Source organism: Mustela putorius, unplaced genomic scaffold, assembly GCF_011764305.1.
Source record: "Mustela putorius furo isolate JIRA1106 unplaced genomic scaffold, ASM1176430v1.1 tig00000281_pilon_pilon_pilon, whole genome shotgun sequence".
NCBI classification, from domain to species: Eukaryota; Metazoa; Chordata; class Mammalia; order Carnivora; family Mustelidae; genus Mustela; species Mustela putorius.
This window is the reverse complement of record NW_025421343.1, coordinates 13,234,652-13,254,992: the sequence shown is the minus strand read 5'-3', so window position 1 is coordinate 13,254,992 and position 20,341 is coordinate 13,234,652. Positions and strand designations below refer to the sequence as shown.

The 20,341-nt window shown below is 40.7% G+C and overlaps 1 protein-coding gene across 1 annotated transcript in view; it reads right to left on the bottom strand.

The window, feature by feature from the left end:
- The window catches only part of KCMF1 (potassium channel modulatory factor 1), a 76,609-nt gene that overhangs the window by 28,140 nt on the left and 28,128 nt on the right, over positions 1–20,341 (bottom strand). Inside the window, exon 2 of the mRNA XM_045079087.1 lies at positions 885–1,052. Within this exon, the coding sequence (XP_044935022.1) occupies positions 885–1,052 (168 nt within the window). The remainder of the gene's footprint in view (positions 1–884; positions 1,053–20,341) is intronic.

The window sequence follows — 20,341 nt, the reverse complement described above, 5'->3', positions numbered from 1 at the left end:
TGTGAGAGGGGCACCTGGGTGGTTCATTGGTTTAAGCCTCTGCCCTCGGCTCAGGTCAGGGTCCTTGGATGGAGCCCCACATCCGGCTCTCTGCTCAGCAGGGAGCCTGCTTCCCCCTCTCTCTCTGCCTGCCTCTCTGCCTACTTGTGATCGCTCTCTTTCAAATAAATAACATCTTAAGAAAAACAAAACAAAACAAAACAAAAAAACCCAAAAAACCATGAGAGGGGTGCCTGGGCGGCTCAGTGGGTTAAGCCTCTGTATTTGGCTCAGGTCATTATCTCAGGGTTTTGGGATCTAGCCTGTATCAGGCCCTCTGCTCAGCGGGGAGCCTGCTTCCCACCCCACCCCCCGCCTCTCTTCCTACTTGTGATCTCTCTCTCTATGTCAAATAGATAAATAAAGTCTTAAAAAAAAACCAAAACAACAAAAAAACCCATGAGATACTACCTCACAGCAACTGTGATGGCTGTAAACAGAAAGATAACAAGTGCTGACTAGGTAAGAAATTACAGCATGAAACATTTATAGCTTTTCTTATGGCTTAATAAGGTCTTCTAATCAACTGTAGAAAACAGTCTGCTTTCTGATAATCAGAGCAAGAATACTGTAAGCTGTTGGCAAGAACAGTCCATTGGCTTTAATCCTTCTATGCTGAGGCAATTTTCCATCTCAGACCTTGTCAGTTTTACAGATCTCTGAATGGCTTTCATGAACAATTAAGCTATGATTAAGAGAATTATTCAGAATATAGAAGTAAGATTCATGTTATTTTTAATGTATCCTATTGGCAAGAGTCTTAGAACATTTTGCCTTTCCTTTTTCACACACATACACACAAATTTCCAGATGACAACCCATTAGAATGTGAACTAAATACATACCAAAATCTACTCTTGTTAATATGCACTGCATCGGGTGGTCAGTTGTATGCCTTGTTGTTGTTGCACCACTTTCATAACAAGATGCACAAAGATCGTAATCGTAGCAAATTAAACACTTATATCTGCGACCTCGAAAATTTCCTTTTAAACATGCATCACAGCTGACACCTATTAAAAAAAGAAATATCATTAATTAGCAACTGTAATAGGCCACACGCCATTTCATTTTTATAAAATTTTTAAGATACATATTTAACCCCATATTTCCTTCCCAAAAGGACTAGAAACAACATAAATGTTCTAAGAATTTCCAACAATATGGTGGATCTGTTACTCTGATTTACATTCCTAATGAAAATAACTTTAAAAAATTATGGCATTTGCAAACAGCATTAAAAAAAATGCCTATCAGTAAATCTAACCAAAGAAAGGCAGCTCTTTATGAAGCAAATAAGTGCACATATATTCAGGGATGCCTGGTTGGTTCAGTGGGTGGGGTGTGCAACTCTTGATCTTGGGGTTGTAGGCTCGAGCCCCATGAAGGATGCGGAGAGTACATTAAAAAAAATAATAAAAGCTTTAAATAAATAAATACACACACACACACACACTCTCAAAGACATTTAAAGGACTTTAAAAAATAAAAGTATCAGGTTCACAGATGGGAAGCTTCAATTAAATGAAATGTCAATTCTCCCTAAATCGATTGATAGAATCAACGCAATTCTAATCAAAATCACAAAAAAACTTTTTGTGGAACAGGACAAACTGACTCAAATTTTTTGAAAGTTGCAAAAGGCCAATAATAACCAAGATGTTCCTGAAGAAAAATAAGATGGAGGGATCTGCTTAACATATCAAGAGCTATTATAAAGCTACAGTTAGGGGTGCCTGGGTGGCTCAGCTGGTTAAGTGTTAAGGCTCGTAATCTTGGTTTAGACTCAAGTCATGATCTCAGGATCCTGGGACGGGAGACCCACATGGGGCTCCATCCTCATTGGGAAGTCTGCTGGTCCCTCTCCCTGCCTCACTCTTCCTCTGTGAATTCTTGCTCACCAGCGCGCGCACTCTCTCTCTGTCTCACAAATAAAGACTTAAAAAACTAAAAAATAATAAAAGTACAGTAATTAAGACAGGATACTACTAGCACAGAGACAGATCAACTGACCGATGAAACAGAATAGAAGGCCCAAAACAGATGTTGAAATCTATTTTAGGACAACATGTTGAAATCTGTTTTATGACAACAAAGGCCCTAGAAGATTAGTGGGGAAAGGAAGGAGGAGACAATGAATGGTGCCAGGACAGGTGATTATCCGTATGTGGGGAAAATAAAATCAGATCTCCACCACAGATCCCATACAGAAACATCAATTCCAGATGGTTTAAAGACAAATGCCGAAGGAAAATGGGGGAAAAAAAATCTCTGGAAGACAATATAGGGGAATATCTTTATGTGCTCAGAGTAGGAAACAATTTCTTAAAACACACACAACAAGGTCCAAACCATGAGTTTAACTACATTAAGCTCTAAATGCCCTAAAAAGAGCCCTTAAATGCTCTTTCCATTCCTAGCGATGGAAAGAGAAGGCCCTAAAACTGATGACACATGCAACATGCACAACAGACAACAGTTTGGGGTTCAGAATACATTAAGAATTCTGACATTATCAGTAAGAAAATGACCAACATCTAACAGAAAAATGGGCAAATGAACAAAGACTTGAGTGGGCACTACAAAGAACAATAAATACAAATGACTAGGAAATACATGAAAATATGCTCAATCTCATCAGTCATCAAAGAAGTACAAACTCACAAGCTATCATTTCACAACTACCAGTCTGGCAAAAACTTAAAATCTGAGGATTTCAAATGCTAGTGAGGCTATGCTAGCGAAGATACAACAGAAACACTTCTACTTTGCTAGAGGGAGCATACATCAGTACAACAACTTGGAAAATTTTGTTCACATTCTACTCAAGTAGATTCCCTGGGGAATCTTTTGTCTATGTGTATCAGAAGAATGTAGAAGAATGTTCACAGCAGTTTTTGCAACAGGCATGGGGGAGGTGGGGTGTGAACAACCCAAAGGTCCCATAACAGTCTATATTATAGCATGAATTAGAAAATGCATCATAGCGGCATCTGGGTGGCTCAGTTGTTAAGCGACTGCCTTCAGCTCAGGTCATGATCCCAGGGTCCTGGAATGGAGCCCTGCATCCGGCTCCGCTTCTCCTTCTCCCCCTCCCCATGCTTGTGCTTCCTAACTCCCTGTCAAATAAGTAAATTAAATATTAAAAAAAAAAAAAAAAGAAGACAACAATGCATCATAGCCGCAGGCAAGGACTTCAAGAATCTCACATGACTGAAACAAAGTCTCAAATGGATATATACAGTTCAAAGTCCAAAAACACTATCTAGTTTAGGAAATCAAACATGTAATGAAACTATAAAAGGAAAATGGAATGTTAAAATTTTGGGCAGTGGTTCCCTCTGAGGGGTACCCTCAGTGATCTTGAAAGGTTAGGACTGACACATTTTTAGATCTGGTAAAGGGGGTCTGTAGTACCACTCTTGTTTTTCCTTTAAGTAATTTCTACACCCAACATGGAGCTTGAACTCCTGATATCAAGAGTCATATGCTCCTCCTCCAACTGAGCCAGTTAGGTGCCCCTGAAGGTCTTGCATTATTTCATTCGGATGTATTAAGATGATGTTATCACATTTTCTAGTATACTAATATTCAATATAAGTGCTAGTGTATACAACCTTTTAAATTAGTTTTCAAGGGGCACCTGGGTGGCTCAGTGGGTTATGCCTCTGCCTTCGGCTCAGGTCATGGTCTCAGTGTCCTGGGATCAAGCCCTGCACTGGACTATCTGCTCAGCAGGGAGCCTGCCTCCCCTTCCCCCGCTCTCTCTGCCTACTGCTCTGCCTACTTGTGATCTGTCTGCCAAATAAATAAATAAAATCTTAAAAAAAAAAATCAGCCCTCAAAACACCCTTCCAGATTGTTAAGATTTTCCAAGTTGTACTGGGATCTCACAAAGTTACACTGAAAGCCAATGATGGCATCAAGCCAACAGTTTTTCAGCAAATTCAGTAAATACTGATTGAGTGCCTACCATGTTCTAGGCCGTGGGGCTAGAGCAATAAAACACACAGAGCTCTGCCCCTGTGAAGCTAACATTTATTGGATAAAGACAGGTATAGAAACAAATGAAGCTGTAAAGCAAATCAGGAGAAAGTGCTATGGAGAAAAATAAAGCAGAAAAGGAAAAATTGTGTGGGCAACAAAGCTTCACAGAAAAGATGGTATTTGAGCAAAAAGATGGAATATTTCAAAATTTGCTCATTCAAAACAGCTGCCAGGCAGGCCAATGCTTCCAACATAACATTAAAGATACTGAAAAGGGGTAAATAACTATTCAGATCACAACGGAAGTTCAATGTAATTGGATACAGTAACTTTGCCAAACATATGTGGCATGAACTGAGCTAAAAAGGTGGCAGAAAGGAAAACCCAGCTTTGAACAATAACTTTTTGCTGTGTCCCGTCTGAGGTCACCCTGCAGGCCTGGCTTTTCTTTCCATAGTGGGGGGCGCCTGCTGACCAGTATAATAGAACAAAACTTTCGGCAGCTGTGCATGGCGACACCCACCAAACTCCACAACCACCACTTTGAGCAGAAGGTCTGATGATGCTCGTCCCTTCCCTATTTCACTCTTCTGATATAATTCTAAGTTACCTAAATCTAAATGCCCATAGTTCTCCTGCAGGATGAGGGTATGGGGTGGTGGGAGGCTTCACCCACAGCCCAGCTGCAGTTCAGTAACTATCAGACCTTTAAGAAAAAGGGTTGCTGGGCGCCTGGCTGGCTCAGTTAGTACAGCATGTGACCCTTGCTTGGGATTGTGTCTCAGCCCCATGTTGGGTATAGAGATGACTTAAAAACAATAAAATCTTAAGAAGTAGGGTTGTTGTTTTTTGATGGGAGTCATTTCTAATTTCAGTGTATGTGCTGCTGATGTGACCATGATGGAGTCATTTCTGAAATGTATCTTTTCTAACATTAAAAAAAAAAAAGATTTTATTTATTTATTTGAGAGAGAAAAAGAGAGAGAGAGCATAAGCAAGGGGCAGACACAGAAGGACAAGCAGACTCCCCACTGAGCGGGAAGCCCGACTAGGGGCTCGATCCCAAGACATTGGGATCACGACCTGAGCCGAAGGCAGATGCTTACTCGACTGAGCCATCAAGGCGACCTGTATATGTTTTCTAACTTCTTAAACACTTAAGACATTCAACAATGTTTAGGATTCAAAGTTATTATTTCAAACACAAATACTTATTTCAGCCAAATCTCCAAACATTATGTAGGGTAAGTTCCTAGCAGGGTTTCTTAAAACCCAAGAGTTACTTTATAATAATCTATGGTGGCAAGTATTCGAGGGAGGGTTTTTGTGTGTGTGTGATTAGTGGACTATGAATAAAAAATTGAGGTGAAAATGTTTCATTACCACATAGTTCTCCACACAGCCTGCCCTTCTCATTGTATTAACTCTGCCATTTAACACTTCTAATTTAATACTTCTAATCTGTCAACATAAGCTTAAATCAATACCTAATGAGTCAATATCTAATTTTACAGAAGATTCCATAGCACCTTCTGACTGGAAAGCAAAGCACAGAAGCAGGCATGGGCTTTGTGGCAGTTTCTTAACAGCAGCCACGTCTTCCCCCACTCCCACTTAGAATTACCAAGCCTCATTTAGCTTTGAAAAGGAGCCCAGATTTCCCACTTAAAACAGAGTCCCTTCTAAGTATATCTGTCTGAATTCATTGTGTAACACAGACTAACAGAATTTGCTCCCTTAGCGTCAACTACAGGCAATCTACAGTTTCTATTAGAGAAAATAAGTTAGCTCGTTGCTGCATTGTCCCTTGGGTTAACAGTTGTGATCCTACCTGTTACCAGGAGACTCAGGAAAATCTGAAACAGAACATATACGAGGTATATGTAAAATTACCAATTCCCTGATAGGAAGAACGGACTTGCTTCTGATTAGATGTTAAGAATTAACGTTCCCAAAGAATAGTATGATGTTACAACAGAAATAAGAGTTCGGGGAGCCTTGGTGGCTCAGTGGGTTAAAGCCTATGATCCCCCGCATCAGGCTCTCTGCTCAGTGGGGAGCCTGCTTCCTCCTCTCTCTCTGCCTGACTCTGCTTACTTGTGATCTTTCTGTCAAATAAATAAATAAAATCTTAAAAAAAAAAAAAAAAAGAAAGAAGAGTTCAAATATTGTCAAACAAAATACTGCCTTATAAGACAAGGCTGGGGGACCACTGGGTGGTAGCACTGAGATCTACTGGATTAAAAACATTATTTAGGTTCATCTACCCTACACTAAATATATCCTGCAAAAACTGAGTTAACCACATAACAAAACAGGCAACTGATCTTTGAATAATCTAGTGTTAGCCATAGTGTGTCATAAATTAATTTGGTAAGCACTGGTTTATAAGATGGTAACTGCACAAGCTACATCATTATGATATGGTGGGATATTTGTGATCTCCATCTGACCAAGCTATAAGATAAAAATGCTAGGAAGTACAGTTTAACCTCAATTATGATATTAGCCCTAGTGAAACTTAAATGAAGAGAATGTGTGTATCTGACAACGGCTATCTGTCAGAGGGATATCTGAGCACATTCACATGGTCAACATTTACCTTTTTATTTAACAGTTCTGTAAAATAAATACACAAAAGCTATGAACTAAAAAAATCAAAGGAAAGAATGCCCTCTAGTGGGAACACAAAATAAGTTAAAACAAAACAAACCAACCACTGAAGTACTATGTTAAAAGTCTTTTTTACCCTTAATTTTAAAAAATGAAACAAAGGGGGCACCTGGGTGGCTCAGGTCATGATCCCAGGCTGCTAGGATCGAGCCCCACATTGGGCTCTCTGCTTGGCGGGGAGCCTGCTTCCCCCTCTCTCTTTCTGCCTGCCTCTCTGCCTACTTGTGATTTCTGTCTGTCAAATAAATACTTTAAAAAAATTAATAATAAAAATGAAACAAAGGCTTTACAGTTGTTTATTCACAGAGATTTATTTATTTTTAAAGATTATTTTTAAATACTTTCTATACCCAATGTGGGGCTCAAACTTACAATCTTGAGGATCAAGAATTACATGCCCTACCAACTGAGTTAGCCAGGCACCCCTATTTACAGTTTCACTTTTTATCACCCAAAAGGTGATACACCCTTTTCACTGGAATAAATTTTTCGGTAGGGAAGAGCTGATTGGAAGGGATGGTCAATAAAGGGCAGTGATGTGTCAAGGATCACAGTGAAAAAGAACAGAGAAGGAAACTGACCCCACCTGGAATTTGAAGGCCTAGGATTATACAGTATTTGTCAATGACAATTTTTTAAAAAAGATTTTATTTGTTTGACAGAGAGAGAAAGTATGAGCCGGGGGAGCAGCAGAGGGAGAGGGAGAAACAGGTTCCTTGCTGAGCAGGGAGCCTGATGCAGGGCTTGATCCCAAGACCCGGGGTTCATAATCTGGGCTGAAAGCAGATGCTTACAAGTGTGAGCCACTCAGGCACTCCTGTCAATGACAATCTATTCTGACTTCTAGTGCCATGTAATTTTGGGAGCAGACCTTTTTACTTTAACAAAACACCTAAGTACCAGGCATTTTTTTTTAAAAGATTTTATTTATTTATTTGACAGAGATCACAAGCAGGCAGAGCAATGGGCAGAGAGAGAGGAGGAAGCAAGCTCCCTGCTGAGCAGAGAGCCTGATGCGGGGCTTGATCCCAGGACCCTGAGATCACGACCTGAGCCGAAGGCAGAGGCTTTAACCCACTGAGCCACCCAGGTGCCCCATACCATGCATTTCTAATAAGCCTATGCACTTCTAATAAGTGTGACTTTTAAAAAGAGAGGATATTATACTATATGCACTGTATGATAATTTTAATAGTAAGAACTGCACAGAGAACTATGCCATTAAAACAACTTTATGGTGATAAGGACAATTCCCAAGAACAGACTCTGCATTTAGGTAGTTGAAAAATCATGCAATCCTTTGAAAGGATCTCAGAAGAACATGGAAGCAATTTAAAAAATGAACTAGGGGTACCTGAGTGGCTCAGTCGTTAAGCGGCTGCCTTTAGCTCAGGTCATGATCCCAGGGTCCTAGGATTGAGCCCCGCATCGGGCTCCCTGCTCAGCAAGAAGCCTGCTTCTCCCTCTCCTGCTCCCCCTGCCACTTGTGTTCCCTTTCTTGCTGTCTCTCTGTCAAATAAATAAGTAATCTTAAAAAAATAAATAAATAAATGACGCTGTGAAAAGCAGAAGGAGCCAGCATTTAAGAGGGTCGAAGGATATTTCGAAATACCTGGAGAAACATCTCAAGCAAAACTGCTGCAGGAAGGAATTTAAGATATATTTTAAAATGCTTCACAAACTAGGAGCCTAGATCAAGAGCAATAAGCTTTCCCTCTTTCTATTAAAGCATTACAGAGGAACTACAATCAATCATGCCTTGCAAAGGTAAAGAAACTCTAGGAGTTAAAAAAAAAAAAAAAAAGCCCTACTTAATTATTTTTAGAATTAGGAACAAAACCAAAAAAATTAAATACATATGTAACTCTGTACATGTTTACTTTAAAAAATCTCTGCCATATGGTTAAGGGAGAAAGTCAGAAGGAGAGAAAATTGGGTAGAGAGACCTATATAAAGATACCATTCAAGAAAAGACCTACAGTTAAAGAGAGTCTGGGGCAGAGGAAGAGAAGAAATGAGAAAGAGGTATACAGCTGAGGGAAGGCAAGATTCAGAAGGAACAGAACTGGGTGACCAAGAGGAACACTGGAATAGAGAAAACATGGGTAAGATTGAGAAGTAGGTTCACAGTACTTGTGCTTTTCACACTTAACAGACCTGCCTGAAACTGATATATTACCCACAATTTACAACAACCTTTTCTGTATGTAGCCTCAACTTTCCTACTTTTATTGTTGTTTAGGTAGAATTCTTCAAGTTCTGTCATATGTAACAATAAGGAGCATCTATCTATCCTTTCATTATTTACTGAGTATCTATCTACTATGTGTCAGATACACAAATGTCCGCTACACAGAGCTAATACTCCACTGGTATGAGTAGCAACTTCTACCACTATCTACTGTGTGCCAGAAAGCTGACATGTGTTGCTTTCTTAATCTTCACAACAAAGTTATAAGGCAGTTGCAAAGTGTGATAAAACTTCTTTTGTGGCTAAGGAGATTCAAAGCCAGTTCAAATCTGCCCCAAAAAGTAGACAGAGAGGCAGGGGTTGGACTGGGTTCCTTATGCATTTTGTCAAGAAGGGAAGTTAAATTCACCTCTAAAAGTTTCCAATTAGCGGAAGTTGGTCCACTCTGGAATAAATAACTGGCTTGCTTGGTTTTAAAGAACTGGTCTACCCTCTTATTTCATAGAACTGCATCCCTGGCCTGCAAAGGAAGCCTTAGTAACAATGGACTTGCTCACTCATGAACTGATGAACAGCCTTTCAGAAATTCTTATCTGGAAATAGAGAGGCTTCTATATTACTCAATCGGTTATTACATTCAGCCATGATTACAGCTGTTTTCTGACTCACACATAAAATGAAGGAAGAGGAGGTATATAAGGATTTCAATAGATATCTGTTGAATGAATGAAAAGAGAAGGATATTTTCCTAGAGTAATTAGATAAGAGCTCAAAAAGAGAGAAGGGAAAGGGATTACTATGTGTCTAGAATAGACTTCTTGATGTATGAATGACTGAATGATGAAAATTGAGGGGGAAGAGAAAGCGACTGAACAACAGGTACTTGTTTCCTATAGGAGAAAAGAAAATGAGTTAAGACAAAAATGCTGTGCCCAATACTTGTAGGCACCAGCCACCAGCCAGCAACATCGGCCCAGCAGAGCTTGGTTGCCAGCTGTATTAAATGATGTCACTGGGGTTGGGAAACAGGTTACTTCTGGTCAGTCACAGTTTTATGTGTACAAATAGAAAATAAAAGCCCGGCATTTACATATATGCGTTGCATCGGTGTAACTGCTTTCACACAAGCAGAATTATTGCAGAGAAACTACTGGTCCATTTGCGAGCCCTGCCCAGGCAGGGCCACTAGGCGAGGCAGAGTGCTTGGCCCTCCCGAAACAAGTAACCTGAGAGAGGGCAACCATTCTAATGAAAATATCTAGTGCTTATATTCTGCAGAGATTTGGAAAGGTGAATACTAGTAAAAAACACTAAATTTCAAACTAGTATAAAGAAATTATAACACTTAAGTGGGCATTACACGACATAGAGCAATCCCTCAGCTCACCTCTACCCAGCAAGGTTCCTGCAATAACCAATCAGTGTTTAACTGACCTTGATGTCCCAGGCACCTGCCGAAAGGCTTGGTCACTGAACTGTTGTTCTCTTACAGATAAATAGAGGACACAAGCACTAAGCACCTGGCTCCAAAAGAACACAGCCATTAAGTGGCAGACCAATGACTGCTACACAGGGCAACCTACCAGGACACACCTTGTGACAATAAATCTGTTGTTGTTTGTTTCAGAAGTGTCTCTTTTCAGCAGTTTTTATTTGCTACCATGTAGAAATAAATAAAATTTCAGGAAGCTGGAAACTTGTCTGGCCTCACTCCTTCAAATCATGGCAGAACAATCAATAGGACTCTCAAATATATAGTTTATTTTTCACTTTCGGCCTTTTCAAACATGTCAGGAAATCCAGGATACATGCATCTTCAGACATGGGAAGCGACAGCCTATGACACATGCCACAATCTCATCCTACAATACTACACCACTGTGCTCCAATGAACTACAATCCTTCCCTGTATCAATGTGTGCCAATCCCTACAAAAAAAACAAGTGGTAAAAGGATACATACTATACGGAACCACTTCCGTAAGTTTAAAAGTACACAATAGTCTATGGACACATACATATGTGCAAAGCATACTGAAATGCAAACAGAAAGGATACATACCAATTGCTAAGACGTGCTAACTCGGGGAGGTAGAGAGATAGAAGGAAACAGAATGGAATCAAGAAAGGATATAAAATAGAATTCAGAGGCACCTGGGTGGCTCAGTGGATTAGGCCACTGCTTTCGGCTCGGGTCATGATCTCAGGGTCCTGGGATCGAGTCCCGCATCGGGCTCTCTGCTCAGCGGGGAGCCTGCTTCCCTCTCTCTCTGCCTGCCTCTCTGCCTACTTGTGATCTCTCTCTGTCAAATAAATAAATAACATTAAAAAAAATAAATTAAAAAAATGGAATTCACCTATATCTGCAAAGCCTTAATTCTATGTTTAAAATGTTTTCTTAATTAAAAAAAAAAAATCAAGCAACATGGACAAATTCCCCATCTCCTCTTAACTTATAAAGTAACATGGAAGAGGACTTTTAGACACAGGGTGGCTGGTTTTGTGCAGAGGTATAAATGCGTAAAATAGCTGATCTCATGAAATTATGAAATAAAATTTGGGGGGCAAAGATGGATTCTATATCCTATACCTGTTAATTCCTGCTAAAATATGAATTAGTCGCTGAGTGTCCAGCTAAGCATTCAAGAATGACTTCTCTCAGGCACGGTCTATGAGTCGGGCAGGCTAAACAACGCAAAGGCAGTGTGACGTTCATACCACTGGACACTGACAGCAGGGTGCAGGCACCGTTTAGAATGCTTTCCCATCATATACTTGGCCAATTAAGTACAAAGAGCTTAGGGGACTTATTGCCTGGAAAGACAGAATATATATACTTGTGTAAAAAAAGAATGTAACTTCAAACAACTAAAAGGTAAAACATACTTAAAGTTATTGCCCCCCACTCACACACACACTGCATCCCCCCCATCCCTACTCCCGAACTTCCTGGCCTACATTTAAATATTTTAAAACTAATTTTATACAACTGTTTGAAGGAAAAGGGAAGAAAACTGGAAATCCTTAATGTACCACAAGATGACCAGGAAGGGAGCAGAACACATAGTGTCTAATAGTATCTACTTAATGATCTTTGAGCTAGAAATGCATGCACATGTACCTGTGATAAATTCCTAGTCAAGCAAGGCACATGACAGCTCTCTCTATTGTAGTGGAAAACATTTGTCCTGGATCAATAGTAGGAGCTAATTTTGCATTGATTTACCTAAACACATTATTTTAATCAACAAAAAATTCTGACCACTTGCCGTACCCAATCAGTGCTTAAAGAAATAAAGAAATGTAAACAACCAACTACAGTTCAAAGAGTGACTCAAGGACAAAGAACTATGGAAATGCATCCAACATGAACAATAACAACAATAAATGATGATCTATTCTGGGGTGCCTGGGTGGCTTAGTTGGCTGAGGGTCTGACTCTTGATTTCAGCTTGGGTCTAAGGTCGTGGAATCACGTCCTGCATCAGGCTCCATGCTCAGCTCGGCATCTGCTTCTCCCTTGCCCTCTGCTCCTCCCCCTACTTGAGCCTCTCTTTCAAACAAATAAAATCTTAAAAAAAAAAAAAAAAAAAAAAAAATGACCTCTTCCGGTTGAAAGGGTACAAGAGAACCCACAGTTAGCCTCCCTCTGACACAACTCTTTGTCCCATGCAGTTCCTGAGGTACCTTTTCTTCAAAACACTGAAATAACCACCTCAGGTCCCTTTCTTCCATGTTACCTATACACAGAACAGTTAACTCTAAACTCATTCTCAGAAATCCATCACATAGGGGCGCCTGGGTGGCTCAGTGGGTTAAGCTGCTGCCTTCGGCTCAGGTTATGATCTCAGGGTCCTGGGATCGAGTCCCGCATCGGGCTCTCTGCTCAGCAGGGAGCCTGCTTCCCCCTCTCTCTCTGTCTGCCTCTCCATCTACTTGTGATTTCTCTCTGTCAAATAAATTAAAAAAAAAAAAAAAATCTTAGGGGCGCCTGGGTGGCTCAGTGGGTTGAGCCGCTGCCTTCAGCTCGGGTCATGATCTCAGGGTCCTGGGATCGAGTCCCGCATCGGGCTCTCTGCTCAGCAGGGAGCTTGCTTCCCTCTCTCTCTCTCTACCTGCCTCTCCATCTACTTGTGATCTCTCTCTGTCAAATAAATAAATAAAATCTTTAAAAAAAAAAAAATCTTAAAAAAAAAAAAAAGAAATCCATCACATAGCTTTAAGACAAAAATTCAGTCACTACCTCCTCTTGTCTAGGCTAGCCAATTTAAAACCTAACAGGTCTTCAAAAATGCTCCCTTCAACTCTTACATTATTCTTCTTTATGTCTGCTCCAGTTCTTTACTGATTTTAATAAAGGGACCTACAGCAGCCTTGAAACTCTGGAGAGGACTAGAAATAATTAACACAAAGTGCAGAGAATGCTCTAGCACTGGGAGAAAAGAGGCAGTTTACATCTGGTTTAGGAAGCATACTTATCCAATTTTAGACGTTACCTTTGGGGTGATAATGAAACATGAAAGCAGAAAGATATTGTAAACAGTCAGGCTGATCTTTGGGATATTCCCTTTAAGAGAGGACACATCCCTGTATCAGGGAGAGAGACATAATAGTATGGAACAGAAAGAAGGAAAGCACAAAATGAGGAAAATGAACAGTACAGAGTTTGAAGTAAGTCTCTAAGAAATCAACTGGTGTTCAAATGTAAGTATCCAAAGGTAAAAATAAAATAAAAACATTGGCTGTAATATATAATTATTAATCGTGTTTTTTCTTCCCTCCACTTATGAACACTTCTAGCCAAGACTCTGAAGAGTACGACCCTCCTGAGGAGGGCACCATACAGAATATGCATCCAGGCTGACAATGTTTCAAATGTAACTTTGAAATGCAACACTCAAAGGAGCAGTTCACCCACTTAAAAAAGTAATGGCAATAACTCCAAGAGCAAACATTACAGAGCAGGTAAACAAATAACTTTACAGGCAAGGATCTAAATCCTGTCTGACTGCAAGGAGATTGCTTCCTTCATCAATAAAAGGGGGGAAGAAAGCATACAATAATCTTTCTATATTGCAGGGCTGACACACACTCACACATATATATGTTCATATACAAATTTCTCCTCCCTTCCTTCACATTTCAAGGATATCAAGAGCATGTGAATTACAAAGTAGGGTGCTGATTACCGCCATTTCTCAGCTTCAAGCCTACCCTTCTGTGAGCAGCTCTGCAAAGCTGGGTCTCTCGGAGGTGGTTCTTCACCAGGGGCCGTCCCCCAGGGGATATCTGGCAATGTATGGAAATGTCTGGGTTGGAGGGAGGGTTATCAAATGAGTAGAAGGCCAAGTATGTTACTCAACATCCTCCAAAGCACAGGATAGCCACTGGCCCAAAATGTCAATGGTACTGAGGTTAAGCAACCATGTCTAGGGTCTACTAACCATTATTCAGACTCCCTTGGCAGCTGGCTTCATGTTTACATTCTGCCAATGGGAGGCCCTAGAGGGAGAGAGAAAGCATCCCTCCAGCAGAAGAGGGACTCTGGCCCCAGCATTCTCATCACCAGCCAGTTGCATCCGGCTCATAAAACTCTAGTAACACCATCTTTTCCTTTTTTGTAAAAGTGGAGACGTCTACATCTGTACTGTCCAATGCAACAGCTCCTAGTCATTAAAATACCGTCAGCTGAGAAAGTCTAGAAGCAGTGATGTCCCAGCAGCAATGAGCACGCACAGCACCACGATCTTGGTTTCTAAACCAAGGTTTCTAACCTCCATGAACAGGAACCAAAGCTCCCTGGGAAGATGGATAATTTCAGGGGCTGGGTCAGGGCAAGTGCATGAGCCTGTAATATGTAGTTCTACAATGAATGATGCAGAGAGAATGATGGATACATGTCAAAGGATACAGAAGATACCGTCAAGGGTTTTTTTGTTTTGGTTTGGTTTTAAGATTTTACTTATTTACTTGTCAGAGAGCTATAGAAAGAGAGAGTGCAAACAGGAGGAGTGGCAGGCAGAGAGAGAAGCAAGCTCCCCGCTGAGCAGGGAGCCTGACATAGGACTCATTCCCAGGACCCTGGTATTATAACCTGAGCTGAAGGCAGATGCTCAACCAATTGAGCCACCCAGGTGTCACTTAAAGAGGTTTCCATTGGCCAAATCTGGGATAATCTGAACACCAAAATAAATAATAAAAGTATTAGATTATAACCCACCGAACACAAATTCAAGTGTCCATACTGATACAAATAAGAAAGTCAAAGAGAAGGAAATAGGGGGGGAAAATTCCTTATAGTGTAGGAAATCGGAAAAGAGAAATCCTCTTCCTTACAATAGATATATAGATTAGATATAGAGATCAGTTACTGCTAAATCCTACTTCACGAGCACTGGACCTGTGCTGTCCAGTTGCAGCCACTAGCCACATGCAACTTCTTAAATGTGACTTTAGATCAAATATAATTTAAAATCCGGTTCCACACAAGCCACATTTCAAGTGCTCACATGGCTAGTGGCTACTGCACTGTATAGCAAGGTATAGGACAACGGCATTTGAGACTAAACCATAATTTTTTGAGGATAAATTCTAGAACAAATAAAAAGGTAAGATCTACTTCTCTTCTTTTCTGAAACTCTTAAAATTTAGTATTAGAATTTAAAAAACAATTTCATGATGATAAAGAGTAAACAATAGCAACAAAATTTGGAAGCTGGAAAGCAGATGGATGAGTGGTAACAAGAATTAGGAAACTGAAGACAGTTAAATCCTAATCTGGTTAAAGGAGAAAACAAAGAAACAATGCAATTTACAGTGTAGATGCAACAATATGTCCAGGACTGGCAGCATCGGGTACCAACAGAGTGAAAGGATGGAGAACTGTAGAAAGATGGAAGATGTAAAAGGACTTTAGAAGTAGTTATCTTTTTTAAAAATTATTTATTTATTTATTTGACGGAGAGATCACAAGTAGGCAGAGAGGCAGGCAGAGAGAGAGGGGGAAGCAGGCTCCCTGCTGAGGAGAGAGCCTGACGCAGGGCTCGATCCCAGGACCCTGAGACCATGACCCGAGCTGAAGGCAGAGGCTTAACTCACTGAGCCACCCAGACGCCCAGCAGTTACATTTCTTTTAAGCCTTTAAATTCCAGTTAGTTGGGTCATCTAAGTGGCTCAGTTGGTTAAGTGTCTACCTTCAGCTCAGGTCATGATCCCAGAGTTCTGGGATCAAGTGTGCATGAGGCTTCCTGCTTGGCGGGGAGCCTGCTTCTCCCTCTCCCTCTGCCTGAGGATCCCCCTGCTTGTGCTCTCTCTGACAAATAAATAAAATCATTTAAAATAAATAAATAAATTCCAGTTAATTAACATTAATTTCAGGTGTACAATATAGTGATTCAACATTTCCATATATTACTCGTTGCTTATCACAAGTACATTCCTTAATCCCCACCATATCCGTTTTGGTAACCATCAGTTCTCTCTATACTTAAGAGTCGAGAAGCAGTTACATTTCTTTTTTTAAAAAAGATTTTATTTATTACTTATGGGAGAGAGAGAGCACAAGTGGGGGATCAGGGGGAGAGAATCCCAAGTAGACTCCTCATTGAGCACAGAGCCTGATGCAGGGCTCAATTCCACATCCCTGATGATCATGACCTGAGCTTAACCAACTGACTGAGCCACTCAGATGCCCTGAGAGGCAGTTATATTTCTAAGTTGCCTCTCCAACAGTATACTCCAAGTGGAAAGTAAAAGCTTATTCGTTAAAGCAGGTAAACCAGGGAGTCTTGAACCTAGGGAACTCATGGCATTGTTGACAGCAATGCAGTAAAGTGCATTATGTATTGAAGTCGGCAGAGCTGGGAGTTAGGTAACTGAATTACTTTCAGGAGAAGCAGTGTTGGGGAGAGGGGAAGAATAAATTAAAGAGAAGAAAACTGGAATACTTGTCTATAAGTTTCAATACCCTTTTAAGTGAGAACATGGAGGGGAGGAAATAACCAACAGAATAACTCAAGAAAATGTCTCAGATAAAAGGATATGAGCTGCCAGACTAAAAATGCCCACAGAATACCCAGCACAGTGGATAAAAGGAGACCTACCAATCACATTTCAGAGGACACTCTAATTCTGTTAGCTTCCCAAAGAGGGGCTGGGGGAAGAGGGGAATAGAGGTCACACAAAGATCAAAGATCTGATGTTTGCAATAGGAACACTGGACAATGAAAGGGGATGCATTATTGTCACCAAAGTTCTAAAGGAAAGACTTTCCAAACTAAAGTTCCATACCAGGAAAGTTATCACTCAAGTATGCGGGTAGTATAACAAACAACATTTTAAATGTGCATTAAGTCCTTTAAAAAATTACTTCCCATGCATCTTTTCTCCTGAAACTATAGGAGTATAAGTTACCAAAAGAGTGAGAGAGGAAAACAACGGGGAGATGGACTCTAGCAATCAGAAGACTGAATCAGAAGATCCAATAAAAGAAAGAAGCAACAGGGGCACCTGGGAAGCTCAGTGAATTAAAGCCTCTGCCTTTGGCTCAGGTCACGATCCCAGGGTCCTGGGATCGAGCCCCACATTGGGCTCTCTGCTTGGCAGGCAGCCTGCTTCCTCCTCCCTCTGCTAGCGTCTCTGCCTACCTGTGATCTCTGTCTGTCAAATAAATAAATAAAATCTTAAAAAAAAAAAATAAGAAAAAAGAAAAGAAAGAAGCAACAAAAATCACCAGGAAGCTAGACGGTGAAGTGGGAAGCCCCATAATCATCAGTCCCCAAAGAGCAGTAACACTCAAAGCCATGTATGCCAAGGGGTCATCATCTAGATCCTGAGGTCACAGTAGTGTTTGTTTTACACTGTTTCCTGAAGTTTGACACCATTCAGATAAGTTCACAAATCATAAACACACAGCCTGGTTTTCACAAAGTGAACACATTCTGTGTAACACCTAGATCAAGAACCCCAAAAGTCTCCCTCGTGCCCCTTCTAGTAACCACCCAAGTGACTTTCTTGACTTTTAACATTCTATGTTAATTTTCCATCTTGTTGACATACATGTGTAAATACACGTACACACATATTAATACTTACAGTGTTCTCACAGGCATTTGTGCATATTACTAGCTGAGGGTAAAAAAAGTTAACTGTCTCCCTTCTTTTTTCTGCCCTCACAGTGTAAACAAGTATTTTTTTCATGGTCTATTTAGTCCCATGTATTTCATCTTTCTGGACTGTTTACAGGTGGTTTCACAGTTTTAGATGGCCCCTAACAGTATGGCTGCAGTGCTGTCCAGTGTTCCTACACCCTGTAAGGTTGTGATGTGTCTTACAGAGAAAATACATATTAGATAAGCTTTGTTTGGGCATGAGTTACACTGCTCTTGGCTATGAGTTCTATGATCATAAATCAACAAAATGTATTACATAAGCTGTCTTTCAACAGAATCACTTCTAAAAAAAACAAGTCTGATCTATTGATGAAAATGTGACCAGAGGCTTACAGGAACCTAACCCTGAATTTCCCCTAGGAGCAATTATTCAGTATTTGCTAATTTAGTGTTCAGGGAAACTTTACAGAACTACCAGAGGTAGTAAGAATCAACTATACATACACAATCACAGAGTATTGTACATTTTCCTGTTAATCTGATAACAGGACAAGGCCCAGGGAGTCTTGGCCGAGGCTCAGCTGCTTGTCTGGACTGGGCTGGTCACGACTGTGTGCTGATGAAGTTGTGTTCTCCCCACCAGAGCAGAGATTCAGCCGAGGACCCTCATTTCCCCCAAGTGTTCCGCTCTGACCTGTTCATGAGAGCAGGAGGTGAGCCACCGTGAACAGCCATCCTCTTACCACACCTCTGCCGTAAATCTGCCTTGGGCCACACAATGGCCAGCTGAATCCCCCAGCTGTGGCAGCCCTGAGTTTCCAGGGTTCAAGCATGACCTCACTCAACGACTTCTCCAAAGAGTCTCCCAGAAACTCTCAGTGAGGCTGAAGGCAGTCTGTTCAGCTTCTCCTGTCCTCGGCGACTTCACCCAATAGTGCAAGCTGCCCTCTCCTCACACTGCAAGGCTATAGTTTCCTACTCCATGTTTCATAACTAAAAATATGTTACTTAGACAGGAATAGATATATCGAGGGTTAAAGTATAGAGAAAGACAAAAGATGATCAAGACAAAGGTCCAGATAGTGGTAATGGACATGTTTGTGAGATGGTCTGCTTTTTAATATGGGTGATGGAAACAAAGATCTTTGTTTTATCTTTTTACTGAATACACACACTTTATATACCCTTCTGAATGCCTGATACATTTCTCACATATGTAAAAACTCCATTTTTAAAGAAAAGAACTGACTTACTGGCCATGCATCTTAAAAATGATTAATATTGTTTAGACTTAAAACAAAAAAAAGAGCTAGAAACTTCTTTTAAAAACTGTAAGAAGGGGGCGCCTGGGTGGCTCAGTGGATTAAGCCGCTGCCTTCGGCTCAGGTCGTGATCTCAGGATCCTGGGATGGAGTCCTGCATCGGGCTCTCTGCTCAGCAGGGAGCCTGCTTCCTCCTCTCTCTCTCTGCCTGCCTCTCTGCCTACTTGTAATCTCTCTTTGTCAAATAAATAAGTAAAATCTTAAAACAAAAACAAAAACAAAAAAAACTGTAAGAGGGCTGGGGTGTCTGGGTGGCTCAGTGGGTTGAAGTCTCTGCCTTCGGCTCAGGTCCTGGTCCCAGGGTCCTGGGATTGAGCCCCACGTTGGGCTCTCTGCTCAGCAGGGAGCCTGCTTCCCCCTTTCTCTGCCTGCCTCTCTGCCTATTTGTGATCTCTGTCAAATAAATAAATAAAATCTTTAGAGGGAAAAAAAAAAAACTGTTAAGAGGATATTTTCATTACCTTTTGGTGAGTGAGGTCTGTCTAAGCAATACAGGGAACGTGAAACCATAAATGGGGTGGGGGGAAGCACACTAAATTTGATGAGAGGTATACAATTTTAATAGTGCCAAAGATTCCACAAACAAAGTCAAATGACAACAGATGAGAAATATTTGCAATAAACAAACAATGATGGGCTCTTAAAAATTAAGAAAAAGACCATCAGGAAAAAAAGAATTAGAAAAATGGGAAATGAGATATGACCAGGTATACTGAAGAGGAAGTATGTGATTCAAGTATATCCTTGGTAATAAGAAAAGTATTTAAAGTCCTCCAAAATTCTCAATGTCATTCAGTAAAAGGCCTAATTCAAGTAAGGCTTATGAAAATCTTAAAGTAGAAGGTTCAAGGATGACCAGCAAAATAAAAAGTAAGCTATCATGCCTGTGAATCAAAAACTGGTTTTATGCTGAGGTAAAACTGACCCTCCTCCTACCAGACCTTCCTCCAAAAAATTAAAATGCTCTCATTTGGTAAGAGCTCTAGCTTAGGCACCACCCACAGTCAACACAGAAGTCAG